The 24,615-nt window shown below is 39.4% G+C and overlaps 1 protein-coding gene across 2 annotated transcripts in view; it reads right to left on the reverse strand.

Annotated features, from left to right (window-relative positions):
- Positions 1-9,297: 9,297 nt before the first annotated feature.
- The window catches only part of kcnn1a (potassium intermediate/small conductance calcium-activated channel, subfamily N, member 1a), a 154,500-nt gene continuing 139,182 nt past the window's right edge, over positions 9,298-24,615 (reverse strand). The window contains exons 8-9 of one of the 2 annotated variants that reach the window (XM_028816585.2): positions 20,040-20,109; positions 9,298-10,277 (exon numbers count right to left, since the gene is read on the reverse strand). In XM_028816585.2, the coding sequence (XP_028672418.1) occupies positions 9,993-10,277; positions 20,040-20,109 (355 nt within the window). In that variant the 3' untranslated portion in view covers positions 9,298-9,992. Of the gene's footprint in view, positions 10,278-20,039; positions 20,110-24,615 lie in introns of those variants that run through there. The other variant, XM_051935005.1, reaches the window with a different exon arrangement.

Below are 24,615 nucleotides of genomic sequence, written 5' to 3' on the forward strand. Positions count from 1 at the left end.
TCAGGAGTAGAGAGCTGGGCCGGGCCCTCCACACTGTCCTGTTTCACTAATACGTGGGCGAAGTCACGGGGCATGGCTAGTAGATAATAAGGGCATAGGGAGGCAGTTAATGATTTGGCAAAATTTTACACCGCATGCCCTTCCTGACATAACCCTCCCCCATTGATCTGGGCTTGGGACCGACACGAAGAAACACACTGGTTTGTGCATCACCTGTGGCTGGAATAAAATGAGGAGTATGAACTGGAGACTCGTGGCAGCCTTAAAAGAACAGTCCACGCAAAAATCTACTGTCTCTGTATGTAACATCCCAAGCCTAAAAGTGCAACTGTGACGTTTTTATGTCACGTTTGTTGCCAGGCTTTAAATCGGGCTTATTTTAAAACCTACATACATATGTTTGGTATCATTCTTTTCAGAATTTATCGAACTTAAATGTAATGTTGTTAGATTTTCAGATTCTTATTCCGTTTATAAATTATAAACTAAAAAATATGAAGAACTCACGTCCCGTGTGACGAGACTTTGTGCCAAGAGATTTAACCAGGCCCGGGGCCGGAAATAAAAGACAAAGAGTAGGACAGCTGCTGTACAGGCTTTTAAATGTTCGAAAGCCAGCAGCTGATTGAGCAAAGAGAAGGTAAAAATAAAACTGTATTTGTTTCCCATTGTATCACCGTTTAAGAGGGGGTGTCGGAGGAGCGACCGTATCACCATGGGGTGCGTTCAGCCCTCCCCCCCCCCCCTTCACAACACAAGTGGCAGAAACGCAAAGTGGCTGGCAAGTGAAGCAAGCCTAGTATATATGTACGTATATATATACACATATATAAAGTACTGTGCAAAAGTTTTAGGCAGGTGTGAAACAATGCTGCAAACAAAGAATGCTTTCAAAGATGGAAGTGTTAATCATTTATTTTCATCAATCAACAAAATGCAGTGAATGAACAAAAGAGAAATCGAAATCAAATCAATATTTGGTGTGACCACCCTTTGCCTTCAAAACAGCATCAATTCTTCTAGGTACACTTGTACACAGTTTTTGAAGGAACTCGGCTGGTAGGTTGTTCCAAACATCTTGGAGAACTATCCCCAGATCTTCTGTGGATGTAGGCTTCCTCACATCCTTCTGTCTCTTCATGTAATCCCAGACACACTCGATGATGCTGAGATCAGGGCTCTGTGGCGGTCATACCATCACTTCCAGGACTTCTTGTTCTTCTTTACTCTGAAGATAGTTCTTAATGACTTTGGCTGTATGTTTGGGGTTGTTGTCCTGCTGCAGAATAAATTTGGGTCCAATCATACGCCTCCCTGATGGTATTGCATGATGGATAAGTATCTGCCTGTATTTCTCAGCATTGAGAACACCATTAATCCTGACCAAATCTCAAACTCCATTTGCAGAAATGCAGCCCCAAACGTTCAAGGAACCTTCACCATGCTTCACTGTTGCCTGCAGACACTCATTGTTGTACAGCTCTCCAGCCCTTCGATGAACAAACTGCCTTCTGCTACAGCCAAATATTTCAAATTTTGACTCATCAGTCCAGAGCACCTGCTGCCATTTTTCTGCACCCCAGTTCCTATGTTTTCGTGCATACTTGAGTCACTTGGCCTTGTTTCCACGTCGGAGGTATGGCTTTTTGGCTGCAACTCTTCCATGAAGATCACTTCTGGCTAGACTTCTCCGGACAGTAGATGGGTGTACCTGGGTCCCACTGGTTTCTGCCAGTTCTGAGCTGATGGCACTGCTGGACATCTTCCGATTTCGAAGGGTAATAAGCTTGATGTGTCTTTCATCTGCTGCACTAAGTTTCCTTGGCTGACCACTTTGTCTACGATCCTCAACGTTGCCTGTTTCTTTGTGCTTCTTCAAAGAGCTTGAACAGCACATCTTGAAACCCCAGTCTGCTTTGAAATCTTTGTCTGGGAGAGACCTTGCTGATACAGTAGAACTACCTTGTGTCTTGTTGCTGTGCTCAATCTTGCCATGACATGAAACTGTCATCCACAACCTCACCTTGGTAGCAGAGTTTGGCTGTTCCTCACCCAGTTTGAAGCCTCCTACACAGCTGTTTCTGTTTCAGTTAATGACTGCGTTTCAACCTACGTGTGACATTGATGATCATTAGCACCTGTTTGGTAGAATTGGTTGATCAGACACCTGACTAGAATCCTACAAAATCCCTGACTTTGTGCAAGTGGACCTAGAAGAATTGATGCTGGTTTGAAGGCAAAAGGTTGTAACACCAAATATTGATTTGATTTAGATTTTTCTTTTGTTTTCTCACTTTGCATTTTGTAAATTGATAACAATAAACAATCATTATTTATATTTCTGAAAGTATTCTTTGTTTACAGCATTTTTTCACACCTGCCTAAAACTTTTGCACAGTACTGTGTATATATGTAGTTTGTAGCGATGGACAAGAAAAAAATTGTATTTTGTATTTTCATACAGAAGAGAGCGAACAAAGTTTCTGACATAATAGGCGTCCATGGTACCCCAACAGTAAACAATCTAAAGCCATCCGTGAAGAAATCTCACTTTACTCAAGTAGCATAATCCACAAATGGTGAAGAGTTGAGTCGTCGAGTCGTACGTCTAAAACACACATTGTCTGAATGATACCCGAACACACTGAAATGTGAACTGAAAACCTACCCCATCTCATTCATCAATCTCGAGTCCAGCCCAGTAACTGCATTGTCATGGCATAACACTCAAATTTCAAATTGATCAGCATTGTGAAGTTCATCGAGAGACGTGTGCAACTAAAAATTAAAAGTGAAAGAAAAGCAAGTGAAAATGATTATCAGGAAGAGAATCGGCCCGGACTCGTGCGTATCTGAGAAGGTCCGCCTGCCACTAAGTAATCCTAAAATACTCCAGCTGTGGAAATGAATGTGAATGCAGCAACGGGAGTCGCGTCATCAGTTCAGAAGCTTGTTTGCGTTTGACCGAATTCCATACTTATTCACGAGAGCGTGTTCAGAAGTGGCTTATTTAACGATATATTAGGAAAAATACCTGCGTTTGGGACATTGTGAACATGTGACAAGTGGATTATGCAACATAAGGACATGTGACATATCTCTCTATTATATAAAAAAATCTTTCGACGCGATAAGACTTTTTAGGAGATGAGACGAGACTTTGGCCTTGATATTTTTAAAAGTCACGCCCTCCTACCAACCATTTTCAAATAAGACCACGGAACTCTCACCTCTCATTCGTGTGAATGCTTTTGTCAGAAACATTTCCTGTCTCTCTCAGCTCTTATAAATTTTAACATTTTCCTCACTTTAAGTTCCCAATTAAAGAAGACGTATTATGTTCAAATCTTATTGAAGAATTTCATCACAAAGGGTTATCAACAGAAGAAATGAGTTACGTGGGCAATCCTAGCACCGAGAAACGATGAAGTCAAAGAAATTAACGCAAAAATTGTGGATCGGTTAAACAGCAAATTGGTTGAATGAGTATCAATAGACTCTGCTGAAACAGTTAGTGGTGATGGTGCGGAAGTTGAAAACATCAACTTACAATATCATGAAGAATATCTACAACCGTTAACACCGTCTGGTCTTACACCGCACAAATTACTGTTGAAAGGTAATGTAGTACATCTTCAGGGGATAACATTAGACAGCAAAAGAGATCTTGATATGCCATTCGTATTAAAACACTAACAGTTTCCCATTAGAATAGCTTTGGCAAAGACAATTAACAAATCTCAGAGCCAAACATTTGAAAAAGTTGTTTTATTTAAGAGAGAAAGAAATGAAATTCAATAACGGGCAGTTATATGTCACGTGGACGCAAATGTCACACTTCACATGAAAATTAAAATCTGTTTAAATTGTACCTCCATATCTCCATACACGAGCGACAGAACCGCAAAGAGGCTAGCGGGTAGCGCTGGGCAGGGGGTTGATGAGCAAAGTGAGCAGGGGGCAAAGCTCCCTAGTTTATCATTAGAACAATCTGGAAGAGGACAGGCCACTCAGCCCAACAAAGCTCGCCAGTCCTCTCCATCTTAGTTCTTCTAAAATAAAATTGAGTTTTGAAAGTCCCTAAAGTCCTCCTGTCTACTACACTACTTGGTCACTTATTCCATGTGTTTGGGGTCATCTGTGTGAAATTTCCCCTTCAAAAGTTTCCAACTGTGTCCTCATGTTCTTGATGACCTCATTTTAAAGTCACCATCTTGATCCACTGGACTAATTCCCTTCATAATTTTAAACACTTCAGTCAGGTCTCCTCTTCATCTCCTTTTGCTTAAACTGTAAAGGCTCAGCTCTTTTAATCTTTCCTCATAACTCAACCCCTGTAGCCCTGAATCAGCCTAGTTGCTCTTCTCTGGACCTTCTCTAGTGCTGCTGTGTCCTTTTTGTAGCCTGGAGACCAAAACTGCACACAGGACTCCAGATGAGGCCTCACCAGTGTGTTATAAAGCTTGAGCAGATCCTCTTGTGACTTGTACTGCACACATCAAGGCGCTATATAACCTGACATTCTGTTAGCCTTCTTAATGACTTCTGAACACTGACTGACAGTTGAACGTCCACTACGACTCCTAAGTCCTTCTCATAAGGTGTACTTTCAATTTTCAGACCTCCCATTGTGTATTCAAACCTCCCATTTTTACTCTTTGTTTGTAATACTTTACATTTACAGACATTAAATTTCATCTTCCACAAGTCTGTCTGCTGTCCAAGTCCCTCTGTTATATTTCAGTGGTTACTCGATTGTCTGTCAATCCACCCAGCTTGGTACCATCTGCAAATTTAACCAGCTTGTTACTTACATTCCTACCCAAATCATTTATATACAGGATTGGGTGAAAGTAGGTTTAGTAATTTGTATGGAAATTGACATGCAGGTTATGATTAATACAATAGCTTTATTAACTCAATAGCATGTCACACTGGCACAGTTCACTTAAGTCCAATCTCATAAGTTCTCAAATTGCAGGCCTCGCATACTTACTACTGTAAACCTACTGTCGCCCACCCCATATATTAAAAAATAGCAGAAGCCCCAGCACTGACCCCTGCAGGTCATCACTCTTAACATCACCCAGTTCTGATTGAGTTCCTCATCACCCTCTGTTTCCAGTGTCTGAGCCAATTCTTCATCCATCTACAGGCATAACACCCTGAAGTGCCACTTCTTTTAGTTTGATGCCCACCCTCGTGGGTGGCTCCTTATCAAATGCTTTGTGAAAGTCAAGATCAGTAATACCATATGCACTGCTTTGATCATATCATTTTGTTGCTCTATGCAGAAACTACTTGTTTCATTTTGTTTTTGAACATTGTAAGGCACTATATAGATATAATGCATTATTACTGTTGTTATTGCTTCTAATGGACACGTTTTCATGGACAGTCTTTTAGTTGTACACGTCTTTCAGTGAACTCTGCAAAGCTGATATCATTTGAAGTTCAACGTTAGAAGGCTGGACTCGTGACCAATGAAAGAGAGGGGGCGGGATTTCAATTCAAATGCTGATTTATGTTTCATTTTAATTCAGAGAACATTTGTTTGAGAGGTTAAGAGCATACGGCTGCATGACTGGACCTGTGGATTTGGCAACATGAAAAACGTGACATTTTTTCATTGATGTTTTTGATATTGTTTGCTGTTGTCTAGTATTGGACACCATCGACATCTATTATATCATGCACTTGGTTATCCTCACAAGCTTAAAAAATTGTCTACTCCATCACCAATAACTACACGAAGGTAAGTAACATATAAAAAAACATCATTTTGGGGAGGAGTATTCCTTTAAATCTATCTATATTTTTGAATCATTTGGGGTTTAGAAGTGTCCAGACTCTGAATCAGGTTGTGTTTATGTAATTGTTTTTTTTTTTAATTACTGTCTTGTCTTACTATATTTCCACAATGCTGTCTGCTGTGATCACATGACCACACTGGTACCCACCACATGACAAAACAGCTCAGGATCCTGGTTGGCAACCCCCCCAGGCAGATACACGGTCCAGTCCCACCCTCTGGAAATGACCCTCAATCTGCCAAAGTCACGTGTTACGTGTGCGTCCCCTTGGCCCGGTCCAGCCACTTGGGTCCTGTGAGCCGCATCACCCATGGAGAATCGCGCCACATTGGACAAATTCTGCAAAAAATCGTATCAATGTTGTGTTGTGTGACTGAGCCACTGGCTGAGTTTCATCGGTTTAGCTCTGTCACATACACTCTGACTTTTTCATTTCTCTGTATTTTTTTTGTCTTAATGTACACATGACATGCCACAGGAACTGCATGATGCTGAGTGCCAACTGGAGCAATGCAGTGTAATGATTGTTATGTGCACAAAGCACAATGAAACTCTACTGGGCACATTTCACAAACACGGACCACACTGCCAGTAGGCATGAATATGCCATTTTAAATAACACAAAATGTAACAGATGAAAAGTAGGTGCCATTTAGGAAAAAAACAATCGTATGAGCTGAACGAGCGTCTGTCGGTAAACCACTGTGTCTGTATTTGATTTGGTATGTGAGCCATGTGTTTTAAGTACACACTGTAGAAGAATGTAATATGATTTGAGTACATGTGCCATGTTTAAAATCACGGCAGATGGCTACTGAAGTCTGTTGCTTTATCAGACACTCAGCAGAGTTTTGCACAGAGTATCATTTGCTACAAGCCATGGTGAAATACAACCGCTGAAGAAACCAAACTGCGGGGTGTGGCACCCGGCGGGGGTTTATGCCTGGCCGGGATGCTCAGGAAGACAGGAGGAGGGCTCATGCCTCCTCTAGACCACGAGGGGGCGTCCGCCCTGGTTGTATTTGGGGCCACGGGTACACAGCTTGGAAGCTCAACCCTGTAGGGGCCCGTGGTCACCGCCAGGGGGCGCCCCGATGCCTTGGGAGCCCTGGACCTCAGCACTTCCGCCACACCCAGAAGTGCTGGGGGGAAGAGGATTGGGGACACCCGGAGGACTTCTGGGTACACAGCCAGAGCTTCCGCCACACAGGGGTGTGGCAACAGAGGCTCCTCAGGATGCACCTGGAGTCCATCCGGGGTGTATAAAAGGGGCCGCCTCCCTCCAGTCATTGGCAAGAGTCGGGTGGAAGTAGGATGGAGCTCAGAGGAGAGGAGTGGAGGCGGACCAGAGATTGAAGGCATTGTGTTGTGTGGCCAAGGACTTAAGGGGTGATTGGAGCTGCGGCACTGGGTTTGTGCACTTATGGACATTGTATATATTGTAAATAAACGTATGTGTGGTGAAATTATCATGTCTACCTGTCTGTGTCTGGGCTGTTCCCCACAGGGGACAAAAGTGGAATGATGTACAGCCTGAAGCTGTAGACATTTGGTGAACTGGGGTGCACCTGGGGGGTAAATGTCAAAAACTCCAACTACAAAAGTCATTGTGAGCAGACAAGGGAAACGGAAACGCATCCGTATCCAGAAACGATAAAATGGATCACATGCGGTTCATTTCTGTTGCCACAGGCATGCCTGAGAAATGTGGAAGGCACATTTTCTTGAATCAAAACATTTACTGTTTCAAAGTTGACATATTTGGGAAGTCTTACAACTTTTGTTTTCACATTTTCAGAACACCTCCTGCTCGCTTCACTCACCAAGACACCAAGAAATACCAGCCACTTCGCATCTCTGCTGTTCGCGTCGTGAACGCACCCCAAGTAGATGTGGTCACTCCACAGAAACCCCCTCTTAAACGGTGACACAATGGGAAAGAAATAGTTTTGTTTTTTTACCTCCTCTTTGCTCGATCAGCTACTGGCTTGCTGCTGCTGCCATGCCGCGTGATCTGCATCTCGCAAGCCGCTTCGACTATTTAAAAGCCCGTACAGCAGCTGTCTTTTTGTCTCACTGCCTTGCCTCTCTTCTCCCTCAGACATCTTCTGCTCCTGTTGCGGGTCACGCTTCCAAGACGTACCCCTATGAAGAGGAAGATTTTCTATTTTTTTAATTGAGAGACAGAACTGTCCCCTCCTGGCAACACAAATTAGAAGATTTACAAGTCTCCGACTTAAAGTTTAAATCCAAACAATATATTTGATCTCTTTTCGCTGTTCTGTTATTTCACAGAGTAATAATTTCTGTTTGTTTGCGCTAATGAGATCTTTACTATCATTTTTTTGAGACTTTAGAATTTTAGTACTTTCATTATCTCTAACCTGCTCTACACGTGTATCACGTCAGCGTTTTTGAACTCTTTACGACGTTCTCCTTTGTCTTTTATTTTTGGCCCCGGGTGTGGTTAAATCTCTTGGCACAAAGTCTTGTCTCACGGGACATTAAAGTGTCTTTCTGAAAAAGTCACGTCTCTTATCTCTGAACCAGTCTCATCTCATCCCAAGATTTTTTTATATAATAGAGAGATTTGGACCATTGCTCCATTTACCTCCATATTAAAAAACAAAAAGCAGTATTTTCAAAAATGCTTCACTTCACAACTCAGTTTTAAGTGGCAAAAAGTACACACCATGATTGTAAAGAATTTTGATTTGAAAAATGCCAGACTTAGCCAACAACATGATGCAGTGTGCAAGTGTGTGCTGTGATGGGTGGGTTTCTTTTTTGTGCTTAGTTGGATCTTCTAATGGAAAAAAGGAACTTGGACAAAAGGATCAATAAGCAAATGTATTTGATAATGTGTGTTAACATTACCTAGGATGTAGCGGTGTTCTCCCCAGGAATGGTTCCCACCTAATAAGCAGCTGCTCCTAACAAGTCGGACCTACCGTATATAATGCAGACTCAGAACTCCAAAATGTGTATAGACAAGTGGGTGTGTGTGCCTTATGAAGACCTCTCCAGGATTGCTTCTAACCCAATGCTGCCAGGACAGACACAAACATGTAATGGAAAAAAAAACATATTAAAAAATTGGGAATCTCAACAGCTACAGTATGTCTGTACTCTTGTGTCCCATCCAAGGATGGTTCCTTTGCCTCATGCTGGTAAGACAACGCTGCTCCCCACCCCAGTAATGGAAAAGATAGAATCAGAAAAGGAACAAATGTTTTGTTATTATGCTCTCAGAGTCCTTTCTAATGGTACTACATAAAATAATTAAAAATCAACTGATTGCAGCTTCAGGATTAATAACGTCTTTCACTACCATCCCTTTAATTCACTTTTGCTTATTTCCACTTATAGCAGTTCAGTTTCTTTTAAATTCTTTGCTGCCCAAATCACTTAGAATGAGCTCTTTGAACCCAGTTGTGATATTTTTTTTTTTAAATAATTGCTCTTACAAAAATAATTTTTGGACTGCAGGCATTGTTTTTAATTGTTTGAAATAGCCTCTGCCATTTTACGTTCAACCTGTTGATAAAAAAAGTGAAAAAGTTTCCCCAACCTTTCCCCTCAAAATGGTTGAAAATTAAAAATTACATTAAAAACTTTCAGATAGTCGGGCAACCCAGACCACCTCCTTTTGCACTGAAACATGCAAAGGGCGGTGAATTCTGTAAGCAATCCGCATGCATCACCTGCCGCTTCCTTCCTGTGGAGGGAATCCCTGATGAGGAAGAAAACAAATGAAGTCTGTAGCACCAGGATTCACGGCCACAAGCTTCTGCATCTTCTTCTGCTTCCCACATCCTTTTGTTTTAATGGGACAAATAAAGCAAATCAACAGCTGCTGAGAAAATAACAAAAAAAGAAAAAAAAAATAATAATAATAAAAATAAAAAAATTCTACCCGCCTCACTCAAGCAGCTACCCTCCTCCTGCTTGTTGGGAACGGTTGCAGGACCCGGTTTTTGTTTCAGTTGAGTTTAATGATAGTCCGGTGTGATAGCCAGCTTCACCCCAGCACCCTGAACTCAGTCAGTAACTATACATGGGCTTTACAAAAAAAGCTAACTTGAACAGCCATACAATGGCTAAACATAAACCATATTCTCTACTGTTTTTGTCTCGTTTTACTTAGTTTGTCATCTTTTTTAGTTTGTATTATGATTTTTATCCACTGTCAGAAGACGTGTGAGGTGCCGTGGAAGGGGAACGCCGGCGTCTTGTTGGTGTCCAGGAGCGTTCTGAGCCCAGGGAGGCCGGCCTAAAGCGATGTGTGAAACCCTCTAGGAAGTCCCTCTGTTGTTGTGTTATGGCTTGGCTGAGGAGGCCAGGTAGAGCCTGCAGGGTCCCAGTGATGGAGTCCAGCTTGTCTTCGAGTGTGCCGATACGCTTCTCCAAGTCCTCACTGCGCTCCTGGAGCTCGGACACCAAATCGTACATTACATTCTGTGTCTGCGGGCAACAAAAAGGAGCAAGGTGATTAGTGCAGAGCACTAGAATTACAACAATAATGAATAAAAAGAATAGTAGCAATAAAAAGTGTAGCCATTTAGTATAACACACATAATGATAACAATAAAATCACCACTATTGGTAACAATACTGTTATTGCTACAACTATGACAACCACCATTTGATATAAAATTAAAATCGGAATAGCCTCTATCTGTTTTTCAAATTTTTCAGTTTTATTCATTGTTATTTATTCATCTCATACACTAAGGTCTCCAGATTGTATCTCATATTTGTTTACCTATTTATTCATCTCTGTTTGCCTATTACGCAAAAATGTTTGCATGTTGCTATTGATCCATCTTAACATACATGCTATATAGCATTTCAAATATTTAGTCAGGGAGGGGGGCCGTAATGGGGGTCGGCAACCCAAAAAACTGTGCATTATTCCAAGACAGTGGGATTGATCACAATAAAAATTAGCATGTGTAATATAGCAATATTGTAATGGGGGGTTATGACAAAAAATGTATCACTCCAAAATGGTTGAATCGAACTTCATGAAAATTTGCATGCATATTACTGTTGTTACAAAACATGGTGGGTGCAAAACCAAAATTGTATTATTATGCCAAAATGTTTCAGCTGATGATAATTTGTCATATTGTTTAGGTTTGGCCCTACTTACCATGAAGGCTTCACTCCATGTCAGTGATTCAATAGAAACAATGGTGGGGAGATTGTGGATGGATGAGGATCGATCAAAAATATGTCTACTGGATGTTCATGAAATTTTACCTGCATATTACTGTTACTCCAACTTAACAAAGTTCATGGAGTTTCAAAAGTTTCATTATCAATAAGAGTTAAATAAAGGGAACAACATAAAAACCAGTAGCTTTGTCCAGTTTACATGCTGTTGTGGAGTGCAAAATCTGTACATTTTGCTCTATATTTTCATTATATTTTGCTCATGACAAAACAACAGATGAACTTAAATATAGGTCACTTGCATGGACAGTTAACATCAAAGGCAATCTGCTTTCCTGAATTGTACCAATATCAGTACCATCTGTTTGAACTGAGCAGGAATTCAGGAGACGCCTCAAGCTGTATTGACGATTTTATCACCTGTGAAGGAAAAAGCACCAGGACTAAATTGGTTTACAGCTTGGGAAAGGAAGATATGCTATGGTTCAAGCTGTATCCGATTACTTTACAACCTGTGAAAGAAGGAGAGGCTATGGGACTGGAAATTACAGCTTGTGACAGGAGACTGTTAGAAACTTAATTGCTTAAAAAAAATGGACGTACTCGAACAAGATTAAAGAATCTGAGCGAATTCATCATATTGACAGCCAGCTAATTAGAATATCTAACAATCATGTGTTGCAAAACCCAGGTAGAAGTTTATAATAAATATACCTCGTCTGAGAGTGACATCAGAAGAGAAACAGCGATGACGGAAGAGCAGCGTCAGAAGAGAAAACAAAGACACTTGTGACCAATTTCATCTGACCGTCAGTTAACGGCATTTCATGAACATCAATTGCTAAATCCACACCGCCCTGGGAAATTCATCCTTGACATATCTAATTTCTTTCAATAAGCTTTCTTTAAGACTACACATCCAGAATTTACTATTAATCTTTTTATCTATTATTCCTTGTTCTATTTGGTTTTATTATTATTCATACCATATTACATTTGAAAGTTCTATACTTTGTTTTTATATCTGAAGTGATTGAAATAATAAAATAGATATTTTTTTTACAAGCACCTGGAGCAGCCTGAAGTTCACCATTCGCTCTGTGCTGCGAGGTTTATTAAAGCTGAGGGTGAGAGCTCCATCCAATAGTAGGGAACAGCATGTAAAGTAAAACATCATTGGTTGATAAATCTATAATAATAAAAGGCAAAGCCCTCACTGACTGACTGACTGACTCACTGACTGACTGACTCACTCATCACTAATTCTCCAACTTCCCGTGTAGGTGGAAGGCTGAAATTTGGCAGGCTCATTCCTTACAGCTTACTTACAAAAGTTAGGCAGGTTTCATTTCGAAATTCAAAGCGTAATGGTCATAACTGGAACATATTTTTTGTCCATACACTGTAATGGAGGAGGCGGAGTCACGTATCACGTCATCACGCCTCCTACGTAATCACGTGAACTAAAAACAAGGAAGACATTTACAGCACGAGTCACACGCGGGAACGAAGGTAAATGACGTTAATTTTTGACTGTCTTTTAATACTGTGTAAGCATACATATTAACACATGTCCAATTAAACGTGTGCATTTACGGGGTGATTTCTCAGGCTTAAAAGCTCGCCTTTTACTAAAAAGGTAAATGCAAAACTATTTTCAATCAGTTTATTGAAACGCTCCCGTTAAGGATTGCAATAACATATTCGCAAGATAAAAGAACGAAGTAGGGGGAAATGGAGGAAGAGCCGCAAACAGCGAAGAGCAAAAAATTAATTAAACAATTGAGAACGGAGCGAGTTAAGCATACAAGCATGTTCATAAGGGAAACAAAGCACGGTGTAAAACGTAAGTTTTAATTAAGTTTATAGAAACGCTCCCGCTGCGGATTGCAATAACATATTCGCGACATAAAAGTTTAATGAGAACACACGAGGTATAAACGAACCACACGCCGTGGCGCAACGTTAGGGACAACACCATTCTATGATCTGCTTCTCGCAACTGAAAGACGGCACATGGCGGATGTTAGCCGACTTGCTGACCGCAACGTTAGGGGCTTCAACTATGGCGCTGACGCCACATCTCAGTGCCAACACTTTGCAGACTCTACTTAAAACACACGCCCTCCTCACTGGACAGTTAAAAACACCAATCAAACTAACGATGACATCAAGTATTACCCAATCAAAAGTAGGAAAGGAGGCATCTTCATAAAATGCGTGTGGGATGATTTGCATGAGACGCTGCTTTAAAAAAAAATCCCGTCCAGTATTGATTCAAAACGGGACGCGCAATTTCATTCTCAAACGCGGCACGATTCCGTATTTTAAAGGACGGGTGGCAACCCTACAGTGCCAGGTAACCACCCATACAATCAGATTGTGATTCAGACTAGGAATGCAATGAATGTAATTACCCCGATCTACATACAAGGCGAAAGTCTTGCAACATTCAAAGATGATGGTTTGGGATAAGTACACCATACAACATAAAAGAGCTTATGAAGCCTTGAACTGAAAAAAGCAAGATCTCAGAGATCGTAAAAAAAAAAATAGGAGGTAATGTCGTTTTACTCGCTGTAGATTTTAGTCAAACATTACCAGTTATTCCACGAGGGAGACCAGCAGATGAACTCAACGCATGTTTAAAATCCATGCTTCTCCCACGCTCGGTTATATGTCGCGTGTTCTCGGGTAGGTGCACCAAAAAATGTATACATTTAAGCATGTAATGGGCAAACAAAAAATTAGGTATACCCGAAGGCACTGCAGTAGTACTTAATGTAACTTTACTTCTTAAATGTTAATGTTTTACTGTTTAATAATTTATACGCTTCTTATATGTTGTTCAAATTCTTTTATCAAAATACCACTGACAGCGCAATACACGATAACATGGAGTGAATACACCATACGCATCCGCCCACGGCTGCCCTGCTGTGCGCAGATAGGAGTTGATTCTACAATAAAATAAAATAAAGATAAAAAGAGTAAAACAATCATCACCCATAAAGCGTGTGTGTGTGTATATATGTGTATATATATATGTTGATATGTGGATGTGTATATGTATATATATATATATATATATATATGTAGATATGTATATATATGTGTGTATGTATATGTATATATATGTTTATATGTGTGTGTGTGTATTTTATATATATAAAACACAGCAACACTCATAACAATGACAACACAATTACATTGACAATCATCTTACGTTATTTTTAAAATGTTTCCTTTACTTTTTCATACCCTCTTTAACACACTACTTCTCCGCTGCGAAGCGCGGGTATTTTGCTAGTGGCCAATAACCAAAGATGTTGAGCCTTTGTATGTTTAAATATATTCCTATAGACGAAAGTAATATTTAGGTCTGAGAGAGTGACAGGCTGTGTTATTCATAAGGCATTTGTGTGGTTTAAAGTGCTAGAGATTAACCAGCTGTGTGTGTCATTAATTAGTCATTATTGAGGGTCTGTGTGTGTGTGTGTATATATCTATGTATGTGTGTATTATTCTTAAGGTGCGGGAGTAGACCACTCTAATAATGAATCTGGCAAGAGCATGTGTCCCTGGAAAAATTAAGTAAAGGGTAGAAAGAGAGAAAAATCACGATAACACACATGCTGTATCGATACTTAACTGTTCAACCAGCCATTCAGTTTATTAATGCGGGATTAAATATCTATTTGTGAAACCGCACTTAACCCGTAGTATTCATGGTTCCAACACAGCGAGGAGTTACAGGAATTATGGAATCCAATCAAATTAAATAAAATAGAAATATTTGCTTTCTTACTATAACAAATTACACAAATATACCTGGGCACTGCTGCATGTTTCACCTAGAAGCACTAAGAAAAATACTACTGCTACTGCCACCACTACTGCTGTTACTGCAACTACTAATAATAAAAACATTACTACGAGTTTTAATAGTAATAAAATGGCTACTACTCCAACTATCTAATACAATTAGAAAACAGTATCACTACTACCAATGTTACTATGAATTACAAAATGTATACCACAACTGCTAGTAATAATAACAACAATAATATCACTATAAGCTGCTGCAGCTACAAGTAACAACTTTACAAGTATCTATTTTAATAGCAATTATAATATCACTATAAGCATATTAGTAATAAGACAGCTACTTCTACAAATAATGGTAGATAGATGGACAGAACTTTATTTGCCCCAAGGGAGAAATATGGCTTTTTACAGAAGCTCTTTAAATAAACAAAAACATAAATAGGTAGGTATACAAGTAAATAAATGAATATGTACATACACATTGGTCTGAACACACACCAGAATGACTATAAAGCATGAAAATGAAAAAGAAAATGTCTGACTTGGCAGTCCCAGTCCCAGTGAGGTGCTATACTGGCGTATTGCTGTTGGTATAAAGGACCTCCAGTGATGTTTCTTTATGCATTTCTGTTGAATACATCTTTGACTGGAAGTCCTCAGTGTTGGTGTGTCAGAGAGGGGATGTGCAGCATTGTTCATAATATTTTGATTTAGTTTATTCCATAACTGAGCCTGCTCTGTTGATTAGTTTGTTGGCCTCTTTTAAAGTGATATTACGAGCCCAGCACACCACAGTGTAGAAAATCACTCTGGCCATCATAGTACAGTTAAAAAAACACTTCTATTACTGCTATTATTAAAACGTATAATAGTTATACCACTACTGCTAAGTAATAGTGGTAACAATAACAGTAATAAGCAGTTTAAAAAACTGCTGAACTACTACCACCGCAAATTATAATGGCACTAGCACTAGCCATGTGCGCACAACTACGTTGCACGTGTTAAAGTTGTCTGTGAAGGGCTCCCTGTTTAAACGTGGCTATCAGTCATTAACTGGGCCCTTCGTCGCACAGCATTATGATTTTTTATAAGGAAAACAAAATTAAAAAACAAAACCCTTGGACATTGATTCGATAGGAACGGCCTACTCGGAATCACTGTCCAAATAGTAATTATGTGGTGGTGGAGGAGCATTTCTGCTTGTCTCCATTCACAGTCTGTCTCGTTTTCACGACGCTGTCGTTTCCTCTCACGATCTCTTTTCAACCTTTCTCCAATCTCGCAGGTTGCTTTTTGGCAATCCAAAGAGTAAGGAAGAACCAATGCTTCTTTCTTGAACTCCAAACACCGACTGATGGAAAATCACAGAAGTGTGTCCAACTTATATACTCTGACTGCCGACTCCAAGAAGCGGGTGAACATTCGATTTGGACGAAGTGCTGCCAACGACGGCCGATAGAAACACAAAAAACCACAGTCTCGACAACGAAGCAGGTGTCGACGCCAGATCTAAACACAAAGCACGGTGTCGACGCCAGATCTAAACACAAAGAGTGGTATCAACAGTGTTGTAAAGAAAAGTAACAACCAAGGCAGTGTCAGGGGAACATGAATTCGCAGACAAACAAAGATCAAGATCCAAATGAAGATTATATATAGAGATTAGTTAATTTAAAGCACAAAAATTTGTTTAGTTTGAATGTCTGTGTTTTGAGGTGTGACTGAAGTACTACAGTCTTCAGTAGTATAAGCCTGGAGGAGATTCTTAATGCAATGCCTATGTTTTAGCTGTCTCTCTACTGCCATCTAGTGCTTCTTCTTCTAAATCATTCGCGGACAAAGATCAAGATCCAAATAAAGATTATATATAGAGATTAATAGTGTTGCAATTGCAACTACTACTACCTATAATAATAATAATAATAATAATAATAATAATACTGGTACTACTACCGTGGCTCTCCGTTTGTCTGTCCAGGATTTTAAATCACCTGTAGCTTGCAAACCGTTTGACCTATTGACCTGAAATTTGGTACACATATACTACGTGACGTCTACTATCTGCTTTCGGGGTAATGATTGACCTCCAAGGTTATTCCTCTTTTTGTTTATATTTTATTTTATTGTAGAATCAACTCTCGGCAGCGGCCATGCAGCACATGCATATGGGTGCCGTTCTCATCCCTACCACCTTCGCCGTCACTTCCCCTACCTCTTAATATCTTAAATCATTCTTGAGGCAGATTGAAAACTTAAGTGCCAGCTTAAGTGAAAAATGAAAGAAAATGCACTAAGTAATTGTAACTCAAACCCTGACTTAATCAGTTTTAACATGAAAAGATTCCAACAAAAGAAGATAAGAAGCAGGCCACTAGGGTGGAGAAAAGAAGAGGTGCTCAGGAAGCAGCAAGCACATCCACCTCTGAGGAAACAAATGCTAAACGTACAGAGAAAGAGCATGAAAACTAGGAATTCTCAAGTCAAGTGTATTCACTGCACGTTATCGTGCTGTGTGCCGTTACTGGTTTTAATAATAACACCACAATCACTAGTAATAATAACACTGGTCAACAGGCATTTTGCTACTGGGAGTCTTTCTCCTTTACTTTAACAGGTTTCACTTGCTGACTCCAAATCTGAAAACCAGATTCGTCTAGCACATCCCGTTTTTTAGTTATGATGTTCAACTAGGGTGACTGGACAGTAAAGGCAGATAACCATTTTGATAAATAATTCCACTAGGGATGCCATTGGGATAAAAGAATTCGCCACACGTTACTAACAGCTGTGAGTTGTGTACCTTGTCATTATTAATTTTATTTAAAAATTATTCATTTTTAATTAGCAGAAAAAATATTTGTTACTGATTACCAGGCCTTATATGACTCTAATGCATAATGACACAACTCAGACATGACGGTGCAGTAGGTAGAGGTTTACTGTTAAACAGAACATTGCATTTCAGGACATTTTGCTCATTAGATTCGCCATTACTTTGAAACTTTTGTCAAGGCGATGGACAGAAACAGCGATGCTTTTCAGCATTTAAGAAATAAGTTTGGTCTTGAGAAAAGTGAAGCCAAAATTAAAGAAGATGTTTTTGTTGTTCCCGAAATCCGTGAACTGATGCTTGATGATGAGTTCAAAAGGACACTAAAGTGCCAATTGCCTTGGTGTGTGCGTGTCTGTGTGTTCGTGGCGCTTTGTTAAAAAGTGACTTTCGAAATTTTATTTTTTGTTATTGAATAACTTTTCATTGCAAATTAGACGTTAGGAGACCCATTGGGTTTTGTGTCTCAATTTTAAATCATTTGGGATGCGTAACAGCACTAAGGTGACTAATACAACTACTTATAACTTAGGAATGCAAAAAGCATTGAGCCTTCAAACAAAATCAATCAAAAGAATTGATTGGATCATACAGTACTGCTGTGCACAAACACACAAGTTACATTCACAGACTAACATACAAAAAGTTAATAATACAAAGTTCATTAACAGTTGAATTTGAGAAATGGCTTTATCTCTTGGAGGTGCATGATTTTGGATCAGATGAGCTCCTGTTTGACAGTGACAGTCTACAGAATCAGGAGTCACTTTTTGTATTTTGTACAACTGCAGAGAGATCAGCAATCCTGAAAGGACCTGAAACTGCAGACCATGGACGGGAAAGACTGCAGCCTTAGTTTCATACTAAGACAGGACATAATATAGTACACTACTATCCACTGCAAATTTAGCCCCCATCTCTGGTCTAAACCTTAAAATTAATTGTTTTTATATATTTGTATTAGACATTTCATTCTTGACAGTAAAAATGTATTACCAAAAAAAGGTAGCACTAGAAGCACAGGTATGAGAGGTATGAGCTATGAAGAGAAGCCTTTAAACTTATCAAGAGAATTACCATCATCGATTCCAGCTGTTACTTTAAAATAAATTCTGGAACAAGAACACAGGGACCCAGTTGAAAACTTGTTAAGGTCAAATGTCACATAAAAATGTTATGTTTCATTTACAAAAAAAACCACAGATACATGGAATAAATTACCAAGATGTGTGGGAGACAGCAGGACTTCAGGGACCTTCAAATCTCGACTCAATATAATTTTGGAGAATTTTTAATAAGACTGGCAAGTCTGTTGGGCAGAATTGCCTGTTCTTGTCAAAATTGCTATACAATGTTCTAACTCAATTTTAAAATTCTCAGACCTGCTTAATCTAATTTAGCATTATAGGTCTCAAGCCTAACCTGGCATCACTGGGTACAAGGCAGTAGACAACACTGGGAAGGGGCAGAAAAATCCATCACAGGGTGCACACCCCCCAACGCACACACTCTTACACCCGGTCACGTTCAAAGCAATTTAGAGACACTGCTTAACCTAATCTGCAAGTCCTTGAGGATGTGGCATAAAAATCATAATACACTGAACAACTGCACTCGGATACCTAGATAAAGTAAAACCTCTACATAGACAAAACCTTGTCAGAGGTTTCAAACACAGGACACTGGATCTATGAAGCAGCAGGGCTATCCACTTGGCCAGCCAAGCCTAATTATCTTGTTTGCACACTTCTTCTTCAGCAGCATCTAGCTATGCAGTTTGGGGTGCACTGACAAATGTGTGCAAAATGCATGCAGTGACAAATGTGCACAGCTAGTGGGTTTCTCTTTCAATCTTGGACAGCTGCTGTAAAGGAAAGCACAAGATCCACCTGCAAATTAAAATGTTTATGCATTGGGCCATCTGGTGGTTAGTCCATTGTTTTCAAAGAGCTTGTGCATAAGAACTTTCCCTGCAGATCTAGAGACATTCAAATCATAACTGGTTTTGCTTAACTGCTACCTGCAAAATTTAATATTGACATATAGACACTTAGACTTCTAAGACTGCATAAAATGGGGAGCAAGAATTTGCAGAGTACAGTTACCCTTTTATTTATAAGGATTTGTGTTTTCTCTCCATTTCTGTGTGGTCCTTCTCCTCCAAAACACAATTTTTTTCCATTTTGAACATTGTGGAATGCCATCTTTCAATATGACATCCACTGTTTAGACTGAGACTTCTTAATTTTATCTGTTGACCATTACAAAACAATAAAGTCTAAATATTTGAGCCAACTGAAGACTTTAGGAATGTTTACCATCAAAATGCTAACTGACATTTTACTTTTGTCTCCAAAGTGTAGCCTTTAACAACATATGTTACCTACCTTGGCCAAGTCCACCAAAGTGTTTGCTTGGTCATTTAGCTTCCGTTGCTCCATTTTGACACTGCGTAATCTAGAGAGGAAGGGAACAAGGGAAGAGAAGGGGAAACGAGGAGAAACACATCTCTGTCAGAAGAAGATTGGCTTGGCCTCCAGTGCACCAGACCCACATGCAAACATTCTCATTCCAAATTGTTAGACCAAGGCATGCAACAGACACCTGAGCATACAACACCACGCTGCGTTCCTCTGTTCTCGCGGCCTATTGAGCCACAATTGTTGGCATTCATTTCAACCATGACATTAGGCATGCCCCATTTTGGTTAGAATGAGGTTAAAGGGTGAGGTGATGCACAAGCGTTGGTGAGCTGGAAGGCAGGCACAGGGATCCCAAGAAGTTTGGAGAAGGAGTTCTGTTATGAGATTATATTTTTATTTATTTGGGAAGATGATCACAAACATTATGGAGGTCTATTACACCTATGCTACTGTAAAGTCATTTTCTCTTGGTATCTCTTCTTGCTGTTTCAGTATGGATTATTTTATGTCATCACTGGGGGGAAAAGAAACAGAAAAGATGAACTGCTATTTTTCTAAAGAGCTGGTGCTCACATGTATCACACCAGGCTCAATTCTTCAGCCATCCAGTGACTGGCACAGACACTATGAGCACCCGAAGGAAGCCATACAAGCAACATAACTGGGGCAAGACATTCATTCTACTCCAATTTGGGTCATCTAGGACTATATTGTTTGTCTTTTTTTCTTCTTCATTCTTATTACCATTATTATTTTTCAAGCACAAGTCATTCTTTCTTCTTCCGATCTGGCTCAAGAGCAGCTATTCAGATGAAGACAGTTTTTCATGCTATCGTTCTAATGCCTTTATCCGGCAAGGATCTAACACTTTGCCTAATGCTGTGCTGACATGTCTGGATGGCTAGTAAATCAAAAAGATGATGCTAATAAATTAAGGAAGGCTCCTCTGTTCAATGCTCATCCTTTCATCAGAATTCATACTGGCTACAGAAGACACATAACAAATCTTTTGGTAACCTTTTTGAATTAGTGCAACACTAATAAAGGCGAAGCATCACATGAAGATGTCATGGAACAATACTCCACATCCTGCTCTCCTTTAAAGTTCATAACATAGCAGTCCATGAAAAAATAGAAATAAGAGTGGAAAAAAAGCTGTCCAGCCATACTTTTACAGTTCAAATTCAACTTTCTCTTAAGTAATATCAATGCATATTTGGATCTAGCAGTGATGTGACTGAATGCTCACATCTTGCCTGTTAAAATTGTTCTTCATTTTATGGACAGTGACTGTGGGTGTTTCAGTGTACCCTGCATTGAACGCGCACCCCTATCTGGAAATGTACACTGCCTTTGTTCTGTTGGAGTCAATACAGAGATTTCCCAGTGCTTGAAGCCAAGATTCAATACTGGAATAATGGGATTCAAAAAATGTATGGGTGAATGATATCAGGCTCACACAATTAAGAAGCATGAACCTCCAAAAAAAAAAGGGTGTACTTATATTTTAAAATATAAAACAAGCTAGAAACTGTAGGCAAGATAAACAGAAACAACCAGCTTTGAAAATTGCCTAATTTGACTAGTCCATTGCGAGACATGGATTGAGTTTAGCCCTTTGATGTATAAATAATTACCTGGCATTAATCCATTGCTGGGCGGCATGATGTAAGCAGTGGTAGCGCTGCTGCCTCACAGTTAGGAGACCTGGGTTCGCTTCCCAGGTCCTCCCTGCGTGCAGTTTGCATGTTCTCCCCATATCTTCGTGGGCCTCCTCTGGGTGCTTTGGTTTTCCCCCACAGTCCAAAGACATGCAGGTTTGGTGCATTGGTGATCCTAAATTGTCCTTGGTGTGTGAGTGGGTGTGTGTGCCCTGCGGTGGGCTGGCGCCCTGCCTGGGGTTTGTTCCTGCCTTGTGCCCTGTGCTGGCTGGGATTGGCTACAGCAGACCCCTGTGTTAGGATATAGCGGGTTGGACACTGACTGACTGACTAATCCATTGCTTTGTTTTTTTTTCTTTTTTTAATTTCCCATCCTGTGTGGTTGCAGTATGTGCCACCCACACCTGCTCAAAGCTCTCTATTCTGCAGTCACCTGGGGTACAGGTGACTGGAGGATATGAGGAGGCCTTGGAAACCTTTACTGACGACTGTATCAGCTGTGCCCAGTGGAGCGTGGTTGACCAGCTGGCCTTGGTCATTCTGACTTCTATGATGCAGAAACTGATTACCATAAGACTTAACTATTTGATTTGCTCGATCTTGTCTTCCAACTGTGGCCCTCCAGAGGTTAATTTTTCTCCTATTGAACCAATGTTACGAGTTTTTTGTTTTGTCTTCTCTGTGTCAGCCAGTTAACTAATCACATTCAGGAATCAAGAACTCCATCTACAGTATATCCTTAATCAACTGAAACTGTTATAGAAAAAAAAAAAAAAACTTTTGCTATGCAATGTTCCCTAACATTTTTAGTTCTTACATTTTCTGCTTCACCTCCATGTCTCTGTAGGTTACTTCAGAGTCTCACAACTCTTTGCGTTATGAAGTGCTTCATAGCTTCAATTTTAAATGCACTATACCTTAATTTACACAGATATCCTCTAGTACACGATTCATCATGAAACTGAAAGAATGTTGCTGGATCTACTTTATTAATGCCTTTGAGGATTTTTAATACCAGTACCTAATCTTTATCTCAGACTTTCTACTTACATACATACAATTACTTCATCATATTCAATAAAACTGATGTGACCTCTCTGTTTCAGAATTTTCCATCCAGACAGGCCAGCTCAGCTAAAGTAGCAGTAACACAGCATAATAGCATTTTAAGACTTTATGAAGAATGGGAAGCTGATCATGAGCCCAAAACGAGTCAGAAAAGAATATATCAAGAAGGATCTGTGCCAGAGAATTCTATAGCTTTGACCCAATCTTTTAACCTACTTAATGAAATCTTGGGAATTCGAATATTGTGCCAGCCCACCTCCCCTCCAGGAAAGTGAAAAAATTAATTGAATGAAAAATACAATGAAACAAGTGGTACAGACAGCAGCATACAAAGAGCTGAAATGCTTGTGAATGCATCTTACATGGAGCAAAGAAAAAAGGGCAACACTTTGTATCTGGTCAAAGAACAATTTGATAGTTACCATCATCAGTAAACATTAATACGTAAGCTTAGTAAGATTTCAAGCTGCATGGATGTACGGACATATGTTAAAATAAAATACATCATATTGTTCCAATTGCATTATGTACACTATTGTCTGTGAAAAAAATCAGTTTATTAAATGTGACACAGCAGTAATGCTGAACTCTTAGAAGAATAATGACTCTTTTCATCACAAATACTTCAGTGTCATACATGTTTTTTTTATGCTTTTGGGAAAATATGGTTTGAGTAAGTGGACAAGCTGTGGATGAGCCATAGTCACAAAGGAAGTACTGTGACTTATTAGAATGCTGACATGTTCAAAGTTCATGGAGAATAGTGTCCTGTTAGTTCTCTAACTGAAAATTTGTATGGGAAATTTTGTAACATATACAATTAAGTATTAAAAAATGGAATATATATATATATATATATATATATATATATATATATATATATATATATATATATATATATATATATATATATATTATAGGTATATGTACTGTATAAGGATGGTTCACAAACAATGCAAAGAGTTGACGTTTACAGAATCATTTCTCCATAAGGCTTACATTTGTCCACTAGGGATAGTTTGCTTACCTGTGAAATTTCAATTTGATTGTGAAACATTTAGAGGTTGCTCCATTCTGAACATTTTATATGTGTTACTACCATGTACATACTCTTGCATGCTATTCTTAACTAGTACTAAGGTGAATTTTCCAGATTATTCTAGCATTAAGTAGGAGTTTCATGAACATTCTAATAGTAAGTAGGTGTTTCTACTTTAGCTCTTTTAGATAAGATTCTCAGCAGAAACAAAGGAAAAGATGGTGCAAAGCCTGAAGCTGCCACCATTACCAAGCATTCTTCAATGTCTTAAGCTGAAAAATCAATTTAAACAGCTGAAGTTGGAGGATCTGGTAGCATAAAATAACCATAACCTTCTTTGATGTCCTTATGAAAAAGGCAAAGAATGGTCTCAGACATTTCGCAAGAAATCACCAGAACAGTGGACAGATAAGCCAATCTTTAACAAATTTTGTTAACTGTCACTACACATGACAGTAGTGAACAAAACAGCTGAAACAGAAAGAAGACTCATCAAAAAGTACAATGACATGCTGGCAAGAACAAGGAAAAGAAAAAGTTTACTCTTCGACTGGTAGCAAGCCATCACAAAAAAAAAAAATTCAACGTCATCAAATAATGTGCTAATGCAGACCTACAAGTGTGGAACAGGTGTCTGCTTTTCAGTTCAGATGACATACAAATTGCCAAATAAAGTAACCGCCAAATGTTTATTTTTATTAAAATGTTGTGTTTCTTTGAAAAATAAAATTAGTCTTGTGGAGAACTTGAATCTGTTAGGTTTGTTTTTATT

The sequence above is a fragment of the Erpetoichthys calabaricus genome, chromosome 12 (assembly GCF_900747795.2).
Source record: "Erpetoichthys calabaricus chromosome 12, fErpCal1.3, whole genome shotgun sequence".
Lineage (NCBI taxonomy): Eukaryota > Metazoa > Chordata > Cladistia > Polypteriformes > Polypteridae > Erpetoichthys > Erpetoichthys calabaricus.